At 46.8% G+C, this 18,641-nt stretch overlaps 2 protein-coding genes across 2 annotated transcripts; both read right to left on the bottom strand.

Moving 5' to 3' along the window:
- Positions 1-1,956: 1,956 nt before the first annotated feature.
- Positions 1,957-5,698, bottom strand: MIP (major intrinsic protein of lens fiber; the record flags this gene model as incomplete). Its single annotated transcript, XM_080660780.1, has 4 exons — positions 1,957-2,142; positions 4,255-4,335; positions 4,722-4,886; positions 5,339-5,698. The coding sequence occupies 4 exons, from the start codon at positions 5,696-5,698 to the stop codon at positions 1,957-1,959; spliced, it is 792 nt and encodes a 263-aa protein (XP_080516906.1).
- Positions 5,699-17,387: 11,689 nt separating this feature from the next.
- Positions 17,388-18,623, bottom strand: LOC308243916 (nucleoside diphosphate kinase, mitochondrial-like). The gene has a single exon (XM_080659826.1). It carries the CDS (start codon positions 18,358-18,360, stop codon positions 17,797-17,799), a length of 564 nt encoding a protein of 187 aa, XP_080515952.1. The 5' UTR covers positions 18,361-18,623; the 3' UTR covers positions 17,388-17,796.
- Between the last annotated feature and the right edge of the window lie 18 nt (positions 18,624-18,641).

Below are 18,641 nucleotides of genomic sequence, written 5' to 3'. Positions count from 1 at the left end.
TAAAGCGTGCGCGCCCCGCCCTTTGCCTTTAAATCCGGTGGCGGGAAAGGGGACTTAGCACCTCCCGGAGTGCCCCGTAGCTTCGCAGGGACGCAGTTCTCATAAATCCCTCTAACCCACATATTCACTCACCGGCTCCCTACCGGTCCTCGGGATCCCCGGGGAGCCAGCGGCCCTCGGCCAGTCTTTCCCGCCACCTAGCTCGGTGGGACCAATCTCCGCCGGCGTGCGGCACGGGGCGGGGCTGGCCGGGCTGGGCTGGTCCAAGGGACCCTAGCAACCGGGGGTGGGGCCTGATGACAAAGTAAGGAAAAGGGAAGGGAGTACAAGTAGTTTTATCTGAATCGATCCTCTACGTTGCACCTAAAGTCACAACGCAATTAATTTTCTGCTGAATTAAGATAACAGGAATCAAAGTCCGATTAGATGTAAATTTACAAACATTCTTCCCCTTCTCCTAGGCAAGTGGATTATTCCAAAGTCTTATATGGCTAGTTAGAAAAGTTGGGCTTTATTTGGGAAGAAGAGCAGAATTGAGTTACTGGGAAGAGGGGTCTTTTGCGGGGCTCGGGTGTCTGTCTTGCTGGAGGTATAGGTTTAAAGCTAGCGAAGTATGTAGGAGGCGCCTAAAAGAAAATCAGCAATAAATATTCATTGGTCAGTTGAGGGTCTCTTCTGGCCTCAGCTGAGATGAGTGTATTTTGCCAACAACAAAGGTAAGGCTCACACAACTAATTATCTCCTGAATTATTAACCATTTGAATAGAATGAATTAATTTCTGGTATATGAGAGATGTTAGAAGAGATTTGATGAAGATGAAAGTACAATTGAGAGAAAAGTGAGAAGATGCACACAAAAAGGGAAATAAAGAAGACTATAAAACTAGTGATAAAAGCAGAAAGGCCATTTGAAGAGTCTATTGATCTGCTCTAAATTATAACTCTGAGGGTGGCCTTGGGGAAAGAAAGAAAAACAAAAAACTGAGGGTCAAAGCCTCTCCCTCCTTCACCGCCCTTCCACCGATGCCTTGCTCCAGGCATTAGCTGGTCCAGTTTCTGACTAGGACCTCTCCTGGGGCTTAAGTACCATCTGCCCTGAGGCCCCGCTGGGTAAGGCAAGTAGAATAGTTAAATTATTTAATTTATCTAGATTGTAGGCTCCCACGCCTTGGGCCTGGTTGGTGAGCTCGCTTGCCCAGGGTCTCCAAAGAGATCCATCATGCCAGAATAACACAAAGCACAGCCAGTGGATGTAGACAGGTTTATGTGGCTTAACAGAACGGCTCTAACTCAGTGTTCACTTTTCTCAGAGCTACTGCCCCACCCAAGGTCCTGGGGCAAGCATCCCTGAGGTAACCTGGCTACACTCTCCCTTTAACTTCCCCACAGCTATCTGGTACAATTGCATCCTGAACTGGGGCTCATAACTCCATTTCCTCTCTTCCTGCCCTGCCCCTTCTCCCAACCTCTGGAATGCCTTGTGTCCTCCACTTCTCTCCACCTGCCTCCTCTGAGGAGTACTCCCTGCTTCCCGGCTCTCTCAGAAACCTAGAACCTTATACTTGATTGGCATGACCAGAAACTTAAAGTCTTGGCTTCCTGTGCTCATCACACTGAGAGGAAGGTATAGGATGATACCTCTTTTCCCTTCCCTACTTCTCCTGCCGCCGTGCCCCAAAACACAGCCACGTTCACTCACATTCATACACACACAATCAAGCACACACAACGGCAAAGAGAGGTGGATGGGGAGGAAGGGAAGTTTGCACCGACCAGCTCATGAATGCAACTTGAAAGATTTCACACAGCAAAAGGCAAAAAAACAACAACTCACACATAAATTAAAAAATAAAGAAGTACATGGCCCTCCCCACAGCCTCTTTCTTCATCCAGGGGTGTCTTAGCCCCTCCACATAAACTCAGAAGCTTCCTACTCCCTCTGTTCAGCTGGAGCTTTTACAGGGCCTGGGTCTTCAATTCAACAGGTTCCCCTGTGCCCTCTGGTTGTGCATTGGAGTCCCTGGGCCTGGTGCCCTTGAGAACAGACAGTCTCTCGGAAACACTCTTGAGCCGGGGGAAGAGGAGAAAGTCGTAGAGGAGACTGCCCAGGCCCCCTCCGATGATTGGGCCCACCCAGTATACCTGTAGGAAGAGGAAAGGAATAATCAGGCTTGGGGAGAGGACCAAGAGCAAGGCTGCTCCTTTCTCAACTCCACAGGTAGAAAACAGATGTACTATCCTAACTGGTTTGGCTCAGTGGATAGAGCGTCGGCCTGCAGACTGAAGGGTCCCAGGTTAGATTCCTGTCAAGGGCATGTACCTTGGTTGCGGGCATATCCCCAGAAGGGGGTGTGCAGGAGGCAGCTGATAGATGTTTCTCTCTCATTGATGTTTCTAACTCTCTATCCCGCTCCCTTCCTCTCTGTAAAAAATCAATAAAATATATATATTTTTTAAAAAACAGATGTACTTGGGTACATACTTGGGCACTATTTAAAGAGAAGTCAGTGTTTGTTTGTTTTTGTTAATCCTCACTCAAGGATATGTTTCCATTGATTTTTAGAGAGAGTGGAAGGGAAGGGGAGAGACAGAGAGAAAAAAGTCAGTGTGAGAGAGACACATCATTGGTTGCCTTCCGCATGCACCCCGAGGGGGCCCAAGGATCAAGCGTGCAATACTGCAACCAAGGGATCTGTGCCCTTAACCTGAACTGAATCTGGGACCATTCAGTCCGCGGGCCGATGCTCTAGCCACTGAGCCAAACTGGCTAGGGCTGTTTGTGTGTTTTTAAACTCTAAACTGTTCCACTGTCTGCACTTCAAAATTCACCATTTCTTTTCTGACTCATAAAATTATTCCTTTATCCCATACCTTCTTAACACATGTATATTCTCTATGTTGTTATTCGTTGGTGCTAGTTTGCATATTACTTTGAAAATTTTTTAAATTGTGACAAAATGCCCACATAACAAAATTTACCATCTTAACCATTTCTTTTTTTTTAAATTTATTTTTAAAAATAACTTGATTTCAGAGACAGAGAGAGAAAGACATTGATTTGTTGCTCCACTTATTTATGCATTATTTGTTGCTTCTTGTATGTGCCCTCACCAGGGATCAAACTCACAACCTTGGCGTATTTGGATGACACTCTAACCAACTGATCTAGGGCCCTTAACCACTTCTAAGTGTGCAGTTCAGTAACATTAAGTATATTCACATTGTTGTGCAACCAATCCCCAGAACTTTTCATCTTGCAAAATTGAAACTCTACCTCCATTAAACAACAACTCCCCATTTCCTCTCTCCCTAGCCCCTGTCAACTATCAATTTGCTTTATTTCAATGAATTCTACTACTGTAAATACCACATATGGGTGGAATTATAAAGTATTTGTCTTTTTGTAACTGGCTTATTTCATTAAGCATAATGTCCTCAAGGTTCATCCACGTTGCAGCATAAACAGGATTTCCTTCTCTTGTAAGGGTGAATACTATGCCATTATATGTATACACTACATTTTGTTTATTCATTCATTCATCTGTGAGGGACACTTGGGTTGCTTCTACTTCTGGTTATTGTGAATAATGTGGCTGTGAAAATGGGTGTACAGCTTTGAAAAAAATTATTAGAGGTTAAAGTGAAAGAATTTATTAGTGAAGCTGTGAGACAGAAAGTGAGCAGCCTGAAAACGTTTTTGAATTATTTTCAGGTTTTGTCTGTCATATGGCCAAACAACACAAACAATCCATTTTTACTGAGGACTTATTCCATACCAGATTCTGTGCTATAACTTTCACACTTACTTTTCATAACACCTTGTTTTATAGTAAGGAAATGGAGGTGCAGAAGGATTGTGTTCTTGCCATGGTCACCCACAAGGCTAGCAAAGTGCTAGAACTGGGATGAGGCCCAGGCCCATTTGTGCTCAGGCATATCCTGACCTCTGAGAGTAGGAATGTTTGTCTTCCTGTTCAGTTGTCTGTCCTGACAGTGCTAGTTTTGGAATACAATGGGTACTTAGTAAAATTCCCTAACTAACCAGTGAAGGAACAATATGAGCAAGAGCCTCTCTTTCTGGCAAAATAATGAATCCTGCCCACACAGGCATCCCAGACTCTGTGACAGCCCGTTTAGCTGAGTGCTGGTAGAGCAGTCAGCACACCCAGATGGAGAGCAGGAGCCAAACCTGGAACCTGCAATCTGCACCCATCCAGGAGGGCTTCCGCATCTTGCTCCTCTCCCCTCACTCACCCAGTGGTTGGTGAAGTTTCTGGTGAGAATGGCAGGAGCAAAGGAGCGGGCAGGGTTCATGCCTGCACCAGTATAATACATCTGCAAAAGACACAGTTGTAACTGAGACACTTGCCCCACTCTACCCAGCTTCTCTCCCCGCAGCTCACATATCCCTGAGGGCTGGCACCTGCCTCTAGCCGCAAGCAGGGAGTCCCACAGTGGAGTGAAGGCACTGATGCCCCATCTGGGGATAGACTATGGATCCATCAGCTAAGCCCACAAATACCCACAATGCATGCATTTCTACCTTGGGTTCAAGAAAGACCAGTTACGGCAGTCACAAGGGAGAGTAATAAGAAGGATTGATTCCTCTGGGCTGACTGATACAGAGGGAGGTGAGTAATGTTCATGTTTGATAGTTAGGTGAGAAAGGTTTCGGGGCCCTGGAATCCTTAAATGAGTAGTTGCTTCCCTCTCCTACTTACCCCAAAGAGGTGCCCCAGGGTGAGGGAAAAGCCAACGGCCAGGGCCACGGAGCCCAGGCGGCCATTCCGCCTCTCATCGTATGTGGCAAAGATGCAGAGCACGAGCTGCAGCGTCAGGAAGATCTCCACTGCGGTGGCCTGGCCCACACTCACCCCAGGGTGCAACTAGGCAAAGGAAGAAGAGAGGAGGTTCATTAGGGCTGTCACAGCATTACCTCCTCAAGATTTCCCAGGCAGGACCCACCATCCTTCCTTTGATGGCATCAGTTTCCTAGAGATGAAAGATGATAGTAACTATTGTTTTCTAATTTCTCCTAACATTGGAAGTAATTGCACCCGGTTTTATGGATGCAGAAACTGAGGTCCCATAGGTAAAGTAAGTCCTCAGGAACCTGCAAGGAATTGGAAGGAAAGCTGGGACGGGAACTCAGGTTCCTTGATTCACAGTCCAGGGCTCTAGACTCTTATCCCTCCAAAGCACCTGATGATCCTCCCCACCCTGAAACACACACACTCTCACACACACCATGTCCCAGATCCCTGGGGTACGGATCCACCTGTACCAGGCAGGGAATCAAGGCCCCAGGTTCCCTCAGCCCCACTCAGCTGATCATTACCGTGTTAAGTGCTAGGTTTCCGCGGACAGCAGGTGGGGTAACACTGTACAGCATGGCAGCCCCCACCACAGCTCCCAGGAGTTGGGCTGCCATATAGCAGAAGGCACGGAGCAGGGACATCTGGGAGCCCACAAGGAAGGCAAAAGTGACTGCAGGATTGACATGGGCTCCACTGATGTGGCCCACAGCCTGCACTAGCGTAGCCAGGGCCAGGCCAAAGGCCAGAGCCACCTGCAAGACATGCAGGGGTCCAGGGCCCCAACGCAGTGAGGCCCCCAGCCCGAAGAAGACATAGAAGAGGGTGGCAAAGAACTCAGCAAATATGGCCCTCCAGAAGGAGGCTGTCTGCAGCTCCCACATGGCAGAGGGGATAGGTACAATGCCTGGGTCCCTGATACCTCCTTGGCCTGATTTGGGTGGAGAGTCCCCTTTATAGAGGACTCTGAATCCCTGGGAGGGGCAGGCTGAAGTAGCTGGCCCAGCCTCTTAACCCTTTCATAGCTGCAGAGGGCTGGCCCACTCTCATGCCTCTGATATAGCTGCTGGGCTTTCCTCTCCCTCCTCAACTGGGAGGTGAGCAGAGCCATGGGTGTAAAGGTGGCAGTAGGGTCAGGGCTGGAGAGGCTCTGAAAGAAAAGGACCAAGAATGGGGGGAAGATCCCTTTATTTTCATGTCAAAGTTGGGGTTCATAGTCCTGATTGACATCTATATTAGAACATTGATCAACTCTGCTTGGAAGGGCAGGCAAGCTGAGTTCACTTCACGGAGTATGAGAATGTGCTCCTGGGGGCTTCCAGACTCCTCTGAGTCAGCCAGGAGTAAGGGTGAGGGTGGGGGTCAGGATTGGGGTGCAGCAGGGATGTTGGATAACTGAAAAAGAATTCTTTAGTTCTCTGGGATTAGAGGGCCTTCTTCTATTGGCTGGTTTGGGCTGGAATCTGTGCACCCTGCAGCTCTGGGACAAGAATAGTTCTGCTGTGTCTGGCTTTCTCAGAGCCTGGGTTCCCTACCCCCAACCCATGCCAGCACCTTCCTTTCCCAACCCTCAGCCTGCCTTTCAAGCACAGAGACAGACAGGGGGAAGAAGCTATCTTCCATGGATAGGTTGGAAGTGAGGTTGGAGGACTGGGGAGAGGAAAGGGTTAAATCCCAGAATCAGCTTTCACTTCACCTTCCCTGACTCACAAGGCCTAGCAGGAGGTACAGAAAGGAAAGAAACAGTCATGGCTATGAAGCAATGGTAGGGTTTAATGCCTCCTAATATGGCTGTGATCAGGACACTGGAGTCCTAAACTTGGATTCTTTGGGAAAGGAAGGGGTGGGGATACATAGGGAAACAGGCTAGTCAAAAGAGAGGAAAGGACAGGATGGAGAAGGGAAGCTTGAAGAAAGAGGTCTAGTTGTGCTCGAGCTTGGTGAGGGTCTTGGAACCTAGAAGTGGGGGTTGTGTGGTGGTGAAGGCAAAATGAGAACACTAGTATGCTTCACTATCTCCACATTGTAGCAAGTCATAGAGGCCACAAGCTTTTCTCCTGAAGCACCAGAGGAGAACAAAACTTTGAAGGCTAGGCCTGCAATATTGGTGCTGAGCATGGGTCCCATCCAGTACACCTGTGGGGAGAGAGGAGGAACACAGATCAGGCCTTTGCTCCTCTCCTCCTCCTATATCCAGCTTGGGGATGGACAGGCAGGGTTACAACAAAGGTGGAAGTTGCTGAGAACAGGTTAGAAGGCACCCAAGGGAACTGGAACTTCCAATTTCATGGAAGAGGAACAACCTATCAGAGTGTCTTGGAGTCTCATCTTTTATGAGCTTCACCGATCTCCTGACTTCAAGCCCTGTAACCCTTTGCCCAGTGATGCTCCCAGATGCCAGTCATCACTGCTGAACCCAGAGAGTGAACAGGGTTCGTGTTGCGTCTAAAAAAGGACCCTGGCCTTGCTGGTGTGGCTCAGTGGTTGAGTGTCGACCTATGAACCAGGAGGTCACGGTTCAATTCCCAGTCAGGGCACATTCCCAGGTTGCGGGCTCGATCCCCAGTAAGGACCATACAGGAGGCTGCCGATCAATGATCCTCTCTCATTGAGGTTTCTATCTTTCTCTCACTCTCCATTCCTCTCTGAAATCAATAAAAATAATAAATAAACAAACAAATAAATAAGGACCCCTGGATACGAGAGAGGTAGTACACATGGTATTAAGAGCAAAGACTTTAGCAACAGATACTTTGGTTTAGATATGGGGCAGAACTAGTTATGACTGCTGGTGGGATTGTGAATTGGGATAACCATTTGGAACACAGTATAGCAACCTCTTGTAAACAAACACATGCTTTCTGACTCGGGAATTTCACTGCTCACTTATATACCCAAGAGTAACCTTTCTATACCTCCACCAGGAGACATCCACAGAGCAGCACTGTTCACAACAGCAAAACACTTGAAGTAACCCAAGTGCCCATTGACAGGAGAATAGATGAGTAAACAGTGGTATATTTACACAATGGAAATTATTCAGCAGTCAAAATGAGTGAACCCCACAGTAACACTCAATAATAGGGATGAATCTTAGCAATAAAATACCAAACAAATAATAGTGCCAGCAGACTATGCATGGCATGATAACCTTTTTGTAAAGTTAAAAAACATCTAAATGAAAATATGCTTCTCAGAATACTATAAATGAGATGAAACTACACAAAAAAGAAAACATATATGTGTGCGTGTGTGTTGATTTCTGTGACTATCAAGGTTCTAGTTTTACTTGTGGGTGGATGGTTAATAATGATGAGTCAGTATTATCTTAAAAAGAAACCAAGTGTGAGCCATATATAGGCCAACGAGGAGAGGATATCATAAACAAAGAACTATTCTGTACACTTGAAATCCATTAAGAACAGCAGCAACAACACAAATCTTGGCTTTACCACTTTCTAGGTGAGGAAGCTATACCCACTAAATATAAACTCCAGGGAAGTAGCGATGTGTCTGATTTGTTCACCACTGCAAACCCATGCTTGACACATTTATTGAATAAATTAATGTAAGCTCTCTGGGCTTCATCTTATCAAATAAGACAATGTAAGTAGCCCTGGCTGAGTGGCTCAGTTGGTTGAGGTGTTGTCCTGTACACCAAAAGGTTGTGGGTTCGCTGCACAGTGGGGGCATGTGTGGGAGGCAACTGATCAATGTTTCTTTCACGTCAATGTTTCTCTCTCTCTCTCTCAAAATGAATAAAAATATATCCTCGGGTGAGGATTAAAAAACAATAAAGATAATGGAGGTAAAGGCCTAGTATAGTGCCTAACACAGAATAAAGCACTTAATAAATTGGAGCCATTCGACGAGGGTTTTATTCCCAGGAAGGGATTATACCTAACCACTAACTCTGTAACCTCTTATAATAGGAGACAGAGGCCCTGACTGGTTTGGCTCAGTGGATAGAGCGTCAGCCTGGGGACTAAAAGGTCCCAGGTTCGATTCCAGTCAAGGGCATGTACCTTGGTTGCGGGCACATCCCCAGTGGGAGGTGTGCAGGAGGCAGCTGATCGATGTTTCTCTCTCATCGATGTTTCTAGCTCTCTATCCCTCTCCCTTCCTCTCTGTAAAATATCAATAAAATATATTTAAAAAAAAAAAAAAAAAGAGCCCTAACTGGTTTGGTTCAGTGGATAGAGCATCGGCCTGCGGACTCAAGGGTCCTGGGTTCGATTCCGGTCAGGGGCATGTACCTTGGTTGCGGGCGCATCCCCAGTGGGAGGTGTGCAGGAGGCAGCTGATGTTTCTAACTCTTTATCCCTCTACCTTCCTGTCTGTGAAAAATCAATAAAATCTATTAAAAAAAAAAAAAAAAGAGATAGAGGGCAAAGAGCAGCTAATTTGGTTCCTTTATAGACACCAAACAAATGGTTAGATTTCTGCCCTAGCTGCTGTGGCTCAATTGGTTGAGAATCATCCCATGCACCAAAAGGTCGCCAGTTCAACACGGTCAAGGCACACGCTGGGTTTCGGGCCCGATCTTCAGTAGGGGGTGTGCAGGAAGCAGCCGATAGATGTTTCTCTCATTGATGGTTCTATCTCTCTCTTCCTCTCCCTTCCTCTCTCTCTTCAATAACTACAAACATATCTAAAAATTATTACATTTCCTTATTTGATGCTACCAACCTCTCTCCTTTATTCCTCATTAAACCTCCCTCTGGAGGACTGAACGCCAGCCCATTTCCTTTCACACCAGCCTCTCCACTCAGTGGAATGCCAAACTTGAAAACCAGAGATGAACTCTCAAAAACTCACTTGAGTTTTTGCATTGATTTAGATATAATTAGCACACTCAAGGTTTTCTATTAATCTAGCTTCTTAAAACACAAACACAAAAAACAACTGTCTCTCCCTTGAGGAGTAGAATCCAGCCTTCCCCAAGCCCCCTGTTTGGTATGGGTGGGGTTCTTACCCATGCTGGTGCTCCAGCAGTCACTGAGAGACCCACCACCAGGCCGCCTTCCCCCTCTAACCCCCTACGTTGTGGGGAAGACACAGCAAACATGGTGAGTACCAGCTGGAGAGTAGAGAAAAACTCCATACTCAGAGCTTGGTCTAAGTGATCCTCTTGCTCACCAGAGGAGACTAGGACAAGGGGTGGGAGGACACATACATCCTCCCACAGTCCTCAGGCCCCATGATCCATCCACCAAAGAAGCTTTAAGCAAAGGGTCTGCAGCAAGTCACCCAAATTCCTGAATTGCTGAACAAAACCTCATGGGTCTATTTGCATGATATTGGCTCAATGAGAGGATGCACAGAGCAGGGGTGCTCCCTTTTTTGTTCCTTAAAGTCTTTTTAAAAAAATATACTTTTATTCATTTCAGAAAGGAAGCTGGAGGGAGAGAGAGCTAGAAACATCAATGATGAGAGAGTATCATTGATCGACTGCCTCCTGCACACCCCACACTGGGAATCGAAGCTGTCACCTGGGCATGTGCCCTGACCGGGAATCAAACAATGACCTTCTGGTTCATAGGTCGACACTCAAGCCCTGAGCCATGCCTGTGGGGGAGCTTAAAGACTTCCTTAAAGTCTTATCAGCCATACAACTCATTACCTACCTAGTGCTACCCTATTCAGGGAGGGGAGCTGCTGCTAACCTGGTTGACCAGCTGGGTTGCAGCCATCTGAAGCAGCGTCAGGTAGAAGAGGATCAAGGCCAGGATGGCTGCTGTGCTCTGGGTCAAGACATAGGACACTGTTGGAGAGGGTCAAGCCAGTGGGCACAGAACTAACAAATGGGCCATTGGAATCTGCAAAGGAAAGTGTCTTTTAAAAATTGCCTGGGAATGCAGGGGATTCCTGGGGTCAATACTCCTTGGATTATCCAGGACACGCTCCAATTCATTTTGGTATTCTTTTCAGGGTTTGCAAAAATGTTTCACTCTAGGGCATGTGCAGGAGGCAAATGCCCTAGAGTGAAATATTCTCTCTACTCTCTCTCTTTAAAAAAAAAAAAAAAAATTATTGATTTCAGAAAGGAAGGGAGAGGGAGAGAGAGATAGAAACATCAATGATGAGAGAGAATCATTGATTGGCAAGCCTGCAAGCCGGGCATGTGCTCTTGACCGGAATCGAACCTGGGACCCTTCAGTCCGCAGGCTGACACGCTATCCACTGAGCCAAACTGGCTAGGGCTACCCTTCTCTCTTCTTGCCTTAAACATACAGACATTTGTGAAGGTTTTTTCCACTACTAACTATGAAGATGGAGAAAAAGGATTTGTAAAATAACAAACTTGGAGTAGTTACGAAGTTATTTTATGGCTTATAGTAGTAATCATCCTGGAGTCTTATCTATCTCTACACTTGATTGAATTATCTCTTGATTACTAATGATCAGTTTTTCAACCTCTTTATATTCCTGGGGCTAATGATCCCAAGTTTAGTGCCCCCCTTTGATAAAGAAGGCCCCATTTCTCAGTTCCAGAGAGGTGCCATAAGGAGCATGATCCATACTACTAAGGAGCAAATGAGTCTATAAAGCTCAGGGAATTTTCAGGCAGAGCTATTTGTCTTGCATTATTTCTCCACAGTGGGTTCCACATGATTTATTGTAGCTACCGCTGAAGTGTCCATCACCTTCTGAAGCAACTCCTGAGCCAGCCCATATTACCAGGACCTAAAGAATAACCCATGTTTGAGTTCCATCAAAATATCTGCCTTGCCGAAACCGGTTTGGCTCAGTGGATAGAGCGTCAGCCTGCGGACTGAAGGGTCCCAGGTTCGATTCCGGTCAAGGGCATGTACCTTGGTTGCGGGCACATCCCCAGTGGGAGGTGTGCAGGAGGCAGCTGATCGATGTTTCTCTCTCATCGATGTTTCTAGCTCTCTATCCCTCTTCCTTCTTCTCTGTGAAATATCAATAAAAAAATATATTTAAAAAAAAATATCTGCTTTGCAGATCTTATAGGATTGTATGAGGATCAAATGAGATATGCCCAAGCAATATACATATGTTGTTAGCTGCCCTAAATAAAAATATAAATGACCGATTCATGAATTAATCATATATAAATAATTTAGAATTGCCGAGTATTGAACATCCTCTTTAGCGATTAAAATGTGGTTGAAGAGAGCTATGGTCCTGAGGGGCTGAGTGGCCATCCATCTCTGTTTCCACCATGTGAAATCTCTATCCCAGCCCCATTCCCAGAATGCCAGGTCAGCGTGTAACCCAGCTCCATTGTGTTTCAGCAGGACAAAAGCCCCAGCGTAGCACAAGCCAGCCTAGCAGCCCCTCTGGCTAGCTCCTGGGGCCCCCCTTCTCTCTCTTTCTCTGGTTATACTTTGCTGACTGCTGACTCCTGGCAAAGTCAGAATAATAACCAAGCTCTGAGTGCATCATTCCTCTCCCATCCATGGATCAGGCCAGGGCCCCCATATGTTAGAAATAGGGTAATCTGCCCTGGCTGGTTTGGCTCAGTGGATAGAGCATTGTCCTGCGGACTGAAAGGTCCCAGGTTCGATTCCACTCAAGGGCACATGCCCAGGTTGCGGGCTTGATCCCCAGTAGGGGGCATGCAGGAGGCAGCCAAGCAATGATTCTCTCTCATCATTGATGTTTCTATCTCTCTCTTCCTCTCCCTTCCTCTTTGAAATCAATATATATATAGTAATCCAAGAAATAGAGTGAAAATAAACTGGCCCATTCCTTCTCCCTTTCCTTACCTACAAAGTCAGATACAACCCCAAGCCAGGCGACCAATGCTCACTATGGGTCAGGTTCCATTCTAAGCCCTTCATATGTGTTGTCTCAGGTACTGTATTCCTTAGGATTGCACCTTCAATTTTCCCCCACTTACTTAAGTTTACACCCCCTCCTTGAATGACTTCACCTCTCTCTTGAAATTTATATCCACATATCTACAGAACATTCCCCCTGGGTATCCCATAGACACCTCAAATTCAGCTCATCTAAAACTCAACTAATTATCTTTCCCCCATCCAAACATGCTTTTCGAACCTGGAACCCTTCAGTATCCCCTCATTAAATCAGAAACCTATGAATTAACTTTCCTTCCCCCATCCTCTCATCCCATGTAACCAGTCACTAAAGCTCCATCAATTCTACTTCTTAGATAGCTGAGCCCATACCATGTCTCATCTGAGAACTCCAGTGGCTTCAGACCCTGTTTCTAGTCTCATCCCCTTCAATTAATTCTCCATGTTGCTGCCAGCCTTACCTTTATAAAAGTAATTTGTCATTTCCATGTATTCCCTCCAACAGCTCCTGAATGCCTGAAAGATTTTTTCTTTTACTTTTATTAGTAGTATTTCTTTTTTAAAAAAATGTATTTTATTGATATTTTACAGAGAGGAAGGGAGAGGGATAGAGTGCTAGAAACATCGATGAGAGAGAAACATCGATGAGCTGCCTCCTGCACACTTCCCACTGGGGATGTGCCCGCAACCAATGTACGTGCCCTTGACCGGAATCGAACCCGGGACCCTTCAGTCCGCAGGCCGACGCTCTATCCACTGAGCCAAACCGGTTTCGGCACTTTTATTAGCAGTATTTCTTTTATGCTGAATTTACTCCCAGGCTGTAAGTTTTTATTTCTTCAGTTTCTTCTGGGTTATCTTTTTCTTTAATATATTTTTATTGATTTCAGAAAGGAAGGGAGAGGGAGAGATAGAAACATCAATGATGGAGAGAATCACCCATTGACTGGCTGCCTCCTGCACGCCCCACACTGGGGATTGAGCCTGCAACCCAGGCATGTGCCCCTGGCCGGAATTGAACCTGGGACCCCTCAGTCCACAGGCTGATGTTCTATCCACTGAGCCAAACCGGCTAGGGCTGGGATATTTTTTTCTTCTGTGCAACTTCCTCTTCTGGTTTAGAAATAAGCTGCTCTCCCCGCCCCGCACCCCCCGCCCCATCTCAGTGTGGCAGGGAGAGCTCATGTATGGGATAACCTGCCCATGAGCTCTGTAAATTCTGCGTCGCATCTTGGGAGCTTTGTTCACCTGGATGGGCTCAGTGACCAGAGAATCTACATCTAAACCCTAAGTTCAGCATCACTCTATGTGCAGCAAAAGTTCAGCACTCTTTTTGGGCCACTGACCCTGTGTCCAGCTCCATTGTTTGGCCTAGGTACACCTACCAACTCTACCATGGTAACAATGAGACTGCACACATCGCTTCTGTAATGTGACACCCTTCAGATACTTGGTGGCTTTTCAGATATGGATATCCTTGATGGCCTGGGCAGTTTCATGAGTGTCCTTAAAGAGAACACGAAGATTTGCATTTCTTGATTTGCATGATTTTGTGGGGTGTTCTGGGTCAAGTGAATAGCGAACCATTTTCCGGGGTCACCTCTGGCTACTTTCTGGAAGAGCTGAAAGATTCTTATCATGGCATATATGACTCTTCATAATCCAGCCTCAACTTTTCCAACTGCTCTCCTTATCATCCCAGCATGAGACTGGCAATATTGTGCTTCTGTGGCTCCTCAAACATTCCATTCTGTTTCATAACCCAGTGCTTTAGCCTAAACTGTCCCCTATACCTTAAATGTCTTTTCCCCTTTGTTCATCAAGTAAAATTTTATCACTTCCTAATTTTATGCATGGAAATGTTAAAAATTAATTACTTGTTCATTAGCAATGAGGCAGGTAAATCATCTGAATGATGGTGAGTTTATTAGATGGATAGTCCATCTGTAAAAGTGAAATAATGCAAGAGATGACAGGTAAGAAACTATTTGCTTCAGCTCTCACGATCTGAACATAATCCAGAAATTTTCCTCTCATTATTACCAAAATGCAAAAAGTACTGACTGAGGAAGATTCTGAAGGAAATTTATCCTCTACCCATTTGCTCCTAGGCTTAAAAGGAATAGACACCTCGCCCTGCCGGTGTTGCTCAGTGGTTGAGCGTCAACCTATGAATCAGGAGGTTGCAGTTAGATTCCGGTCAGAGCACATGCCTGGGGCTGCAGTCTAGATCCCCAGTAGGGGGTGTGCGGAAGGCAGCCAATCGATGATTCTCCCTCATCATTGATGTTTGTATCTCTCTCTCCCTCTCCCTTCCTCTCTGAAATCAATAAAAAAAATATTTTTAAAAAGGCCTAGAAACCTCTCACATGTTAAGCCAGATGAAAAGGCTGTGCCAGGCTGACCCCTGCTGGAGCCAAGAAACCACTGCACTCCAAGAATATGGGTACAAAATTTTCTCCCTTCATACTACTCATTATTTATTCATTCAAAAACAGTGAACACTCATCTGTACTACTGGGAATACTGAGGCCCTGGGCACAGAGAACAAAGGGCTTAATTCCTATTCTTAAGAATCCACAATCTAATGCATGAGATAGGTAGCTGCCTCCTTAAATGTTCTCTTGACAGCATTGAGGAGAATGAGAGACGACTTAGAAGGCCAATGCAGTACTCCAGGGATTCAATGTGTTAGATATTCAATGACAATCAGTTATGTGAGAGGGGGACAAAGGTCTCAGACTTCCAGGTTTCTGACCTGGGAAACTGGCTGGTTATGGGTGGTAGTTCCCGGAGTCAGAGAATCTAGGAAGTTTATGTAGGAAGACAAAATTAGCTTTAGATATGTTAAAATTGAGGTGATGCCCTGGCTGGTGTGGCTCAGTTGGTTGGAGCATTGTCCTGTATACCAGAAGGATGCAGGTTTGATTCTGGGTCAGGACACATACGTAGGTTGTGGGTTGTTTTTTTTTTTAATATATTTTATTGACCTTTCACAGAGAGGAAGGGAGAGGGATAGAGAGCTAGAAACATCGATGAGAGAGAAACATCGATCAGCCGCCTCCTGCACACCCCCCACCGGGGATATGCCCACAACCAAGGTACATGCCCCTGACCGGAATCGAACCTGGGACCCTCCAGTCCGCAGGCCGACGCTCTATCCACTGAGCCAAACTGGTCAGGGCGTAGGTTGTGGGTTTGATCCCCGGTCTGGGCAGGTGTGGAAAGGCAGTCAATTGTTCACTCTCACATCAATGTTTTCCTCTCTCTCTCCCTTCCTCGCTTTCTAAAATCAATACCCATAATGATAAAATCAGTGAGATTGGGGCGGGGGGAAAAGATTGAGGTGACTGGGGGACATCCAGGTAGAAATGTCCAATAGGCTGTTGGGTATATAGATCTGGACTCAGGAGAGAAGTATAGGGTAGAGTTTTTGAGAGCCCTCCAATAATTGATAGGGGACTCCACCAGAATAGATGAGATACTCAAGAGTATGCATATTGGGGAAGACTTGAGCTGAGATCTTCAGCAGGCTGGGGTTCCTTCACTTGCTTAACCACTTTTGCTTTAAAGCTATAGCTATGACTTCTGGGAAGTCTCTCCCCAACACTCCCTCATATACAAGAAACCAGCTGCTTCTTCTTTGCTTACTGAGCATCCTATAATCACTTCGATCATGGCACTTAGTGCATCCTATTGCTCCTGCCAACATTCTCATCTATCCACCCAGGGGTGGGCAAACTTTTTGACTCGAGGGCCACAATGGGTTCTTAAACTGGACCGGAGGGCCGGAACAAAAGCATGGATGGAGTGTTTGTGTGAACTAATATAAATTCAAAGTAAAGGAGCGGAGGGGAGAGCAAGAGAACCGGATAGAACAGCCGAATCTGGCCCGCGGGCCGTAGTTTGCCCAAGGCTGCACTAGACTGAAGGCCAAGCATGTCAAACTCGAAGGCTAACACCGGCCAAATAAACGAGGCATGCAGCCCGCAGTTTGACATGCTTGCTGTAGACCTTTGAAAGAGGGATGTTTTGTGAAAAAAAAAAAAAAAATGAACGTAGGCAGCAGTAATATCATGTAAAGCCTTATGACCATGGAATTTGCAAGGGAATTTGATGCAGACACATTAAAAGATTTAAGTAGGGGAGTGGTACGATCAAATTTGTGATTTAGAAATATCACTCTGGCCCTGGCTAGTTTGGCTCAGTGGATAGAGCATCGGCCTGCGGACTGAAGGGTCCCGGGTTCGATTTTGGTCAGGGGCACAAGCCTGGGTTGAGGGCTCAATCCCCACTAGGAGGTGTGCAGGAAGCAGCCGATCAATGACTCTCATCATTGATGTTTCTCTCTCTCTTCTCCCTTCCTCTCTCTGAAATCAGTAAGGCATATTAAAAGAAATCACACTGACTGCAGTGTGGACTGAATTAAAGCAGACAGAAAGCCCCCACACTGGCTGGTGTGACTCACACTGGCTGGTGTGACTCACACTGGCTGGTGTGACTCAGTGGGCCTCCAGCAATGCCCCATCAAGGGCACGTGCCTGGGTTGCTGGCCGAGAGGCCTGTGGAGGCAACCAATCCATGTGTTTCTCTCTCCCCACCTCCTTCCCTTCCACTCTAAAAAAAAAAAAAAAAAAAAAAATGGAAAAAATATCCTCGGGTGAGGATTAACAAAAAAACACACAAACAAAATAGTGATGTTTCTGGTTAACTTGGGAAAAACAAATATTGAGTTAAACCCTCCATTCCCAACTCTGAAAATACAAAACCAACATTTACAGTATTTATGTATTTAATATTAACTAAAACAACTGCTGCTTACCCACTGGCTGCTACTTGTCAAGTTGTATTCTAAGCTATTCTCGCATTTAATTTTTCCTAAGGTCTGTTAGCCAGATACTTTGTTGTTGTTGCACAGCACAATGAGTTTTAATGTCTCCCCTTTGGGGGAGGGGAGGTTAGACTACCCACTTTTGGAGATACTCCAAAATTGGTCTGGCATTTTGGTACGGAAAGAATTTGGTCCAATCTCTCGATGGTTTAGGATACCAAAAGGCACATAAAGTTGGCTCTGGGCTGAGGCAGAAGGGGAACAGGGAGGTGGTGCGGGGCAGGTGGGCAGAGCACAGGGGTGGGCCAAGTTCTCGAGGACAGAGGTAGCTGGTCCTGGTGAATGCTGGGCAGCCTGAGGCTCAGGCCGGGTAGAGGCTGCTGCGGTGGCCTTCGTCTGCCCAGTCAACCAGCTCATCGCTCTGGAACCACAGCTGGATCTCCCTCTGGGCCCCCTCCACGGAGTCGCTGGCGTGGATGACGTTCCTTCTGATGTGGAGGCTGAAGTCTCCTCGAATGGTGCCGGGGGCAGCCTCAGCCGAGTCCGTGAGTCCGATCATGGCCCTGGAGGCGCACACCACGCTGGGGCCTTCCCAGACCATGGCCACCACGGGGCCCGAGCTCATGTGGCTGAGGAGGGCCGGGTAGAAGGGCTTCTCCTGATGGTGCTGGTAGTGCTTAGCCAGGACGCTCTCTGGCGCCTGAAGCATCTTCATCCCCACCAGCTTGAAGCCCCTCCTCTCAAAACGCCGGATCACCTCGCCAACAAGCCGTCGCCGCACCCCATCTGGCTTCACGGTCACCAGGGTCCGCTCCCGGGCCCAGGAGGGCTCCCCGGAGCTGGGGCGCACGAGCAGGCTGGGGACCCGGACCCGCGGGCCGCACAACAGCTCCCTCAGCGCTGCGCGCCCTAAGAGGCCGCTCATGGCGCCCGGGCCGTGGGCGCTGGCTCTGTCGGCTAGATATTTTTGTTTTACAAATGAGAACACTAGAGCTCGGAGAAGTGATTTGTCTAAAGCCCTACAGCGGAGCCGGGTTCGAATCCAATTATTGTTTAATTCTAAAATCACTTGTAACCATCTTGCTACATCATCTCTCTAAAGGTCCTATAGTCAGTTAAAACGTGAGCAGCATTCCGTCCCACAGAAAAAACCAATAAACTGTACGACTGCCGCTGACTCACTAAAATGGCGGCTCCCTCACGGAC

Source organism: Plecotus auritus (genome assembly GCF_963455305.1).
Source record: "Plecotus auritus genome assembly, chromosome: 3".
Taxonomy (NCBI): Eukaryota; Metazoa; Chordata; class Mammalia; order Chiroptera; family Vespertilionidae; genus Plecotus; species Plecotus auritus.
This window is presented reverse-complemented; position numbering and strand designations above follow the sequence as displayed.

Coding starts and splice junctions, on each gene's coding strand:
- LOC308243916 (XM_080659826.1), bottom strand. CDS start 18,360: ATGAGCGGCCTCTTAGGGCGCGCAGCGCTGAGGGAGCTGTTGTGCGGC.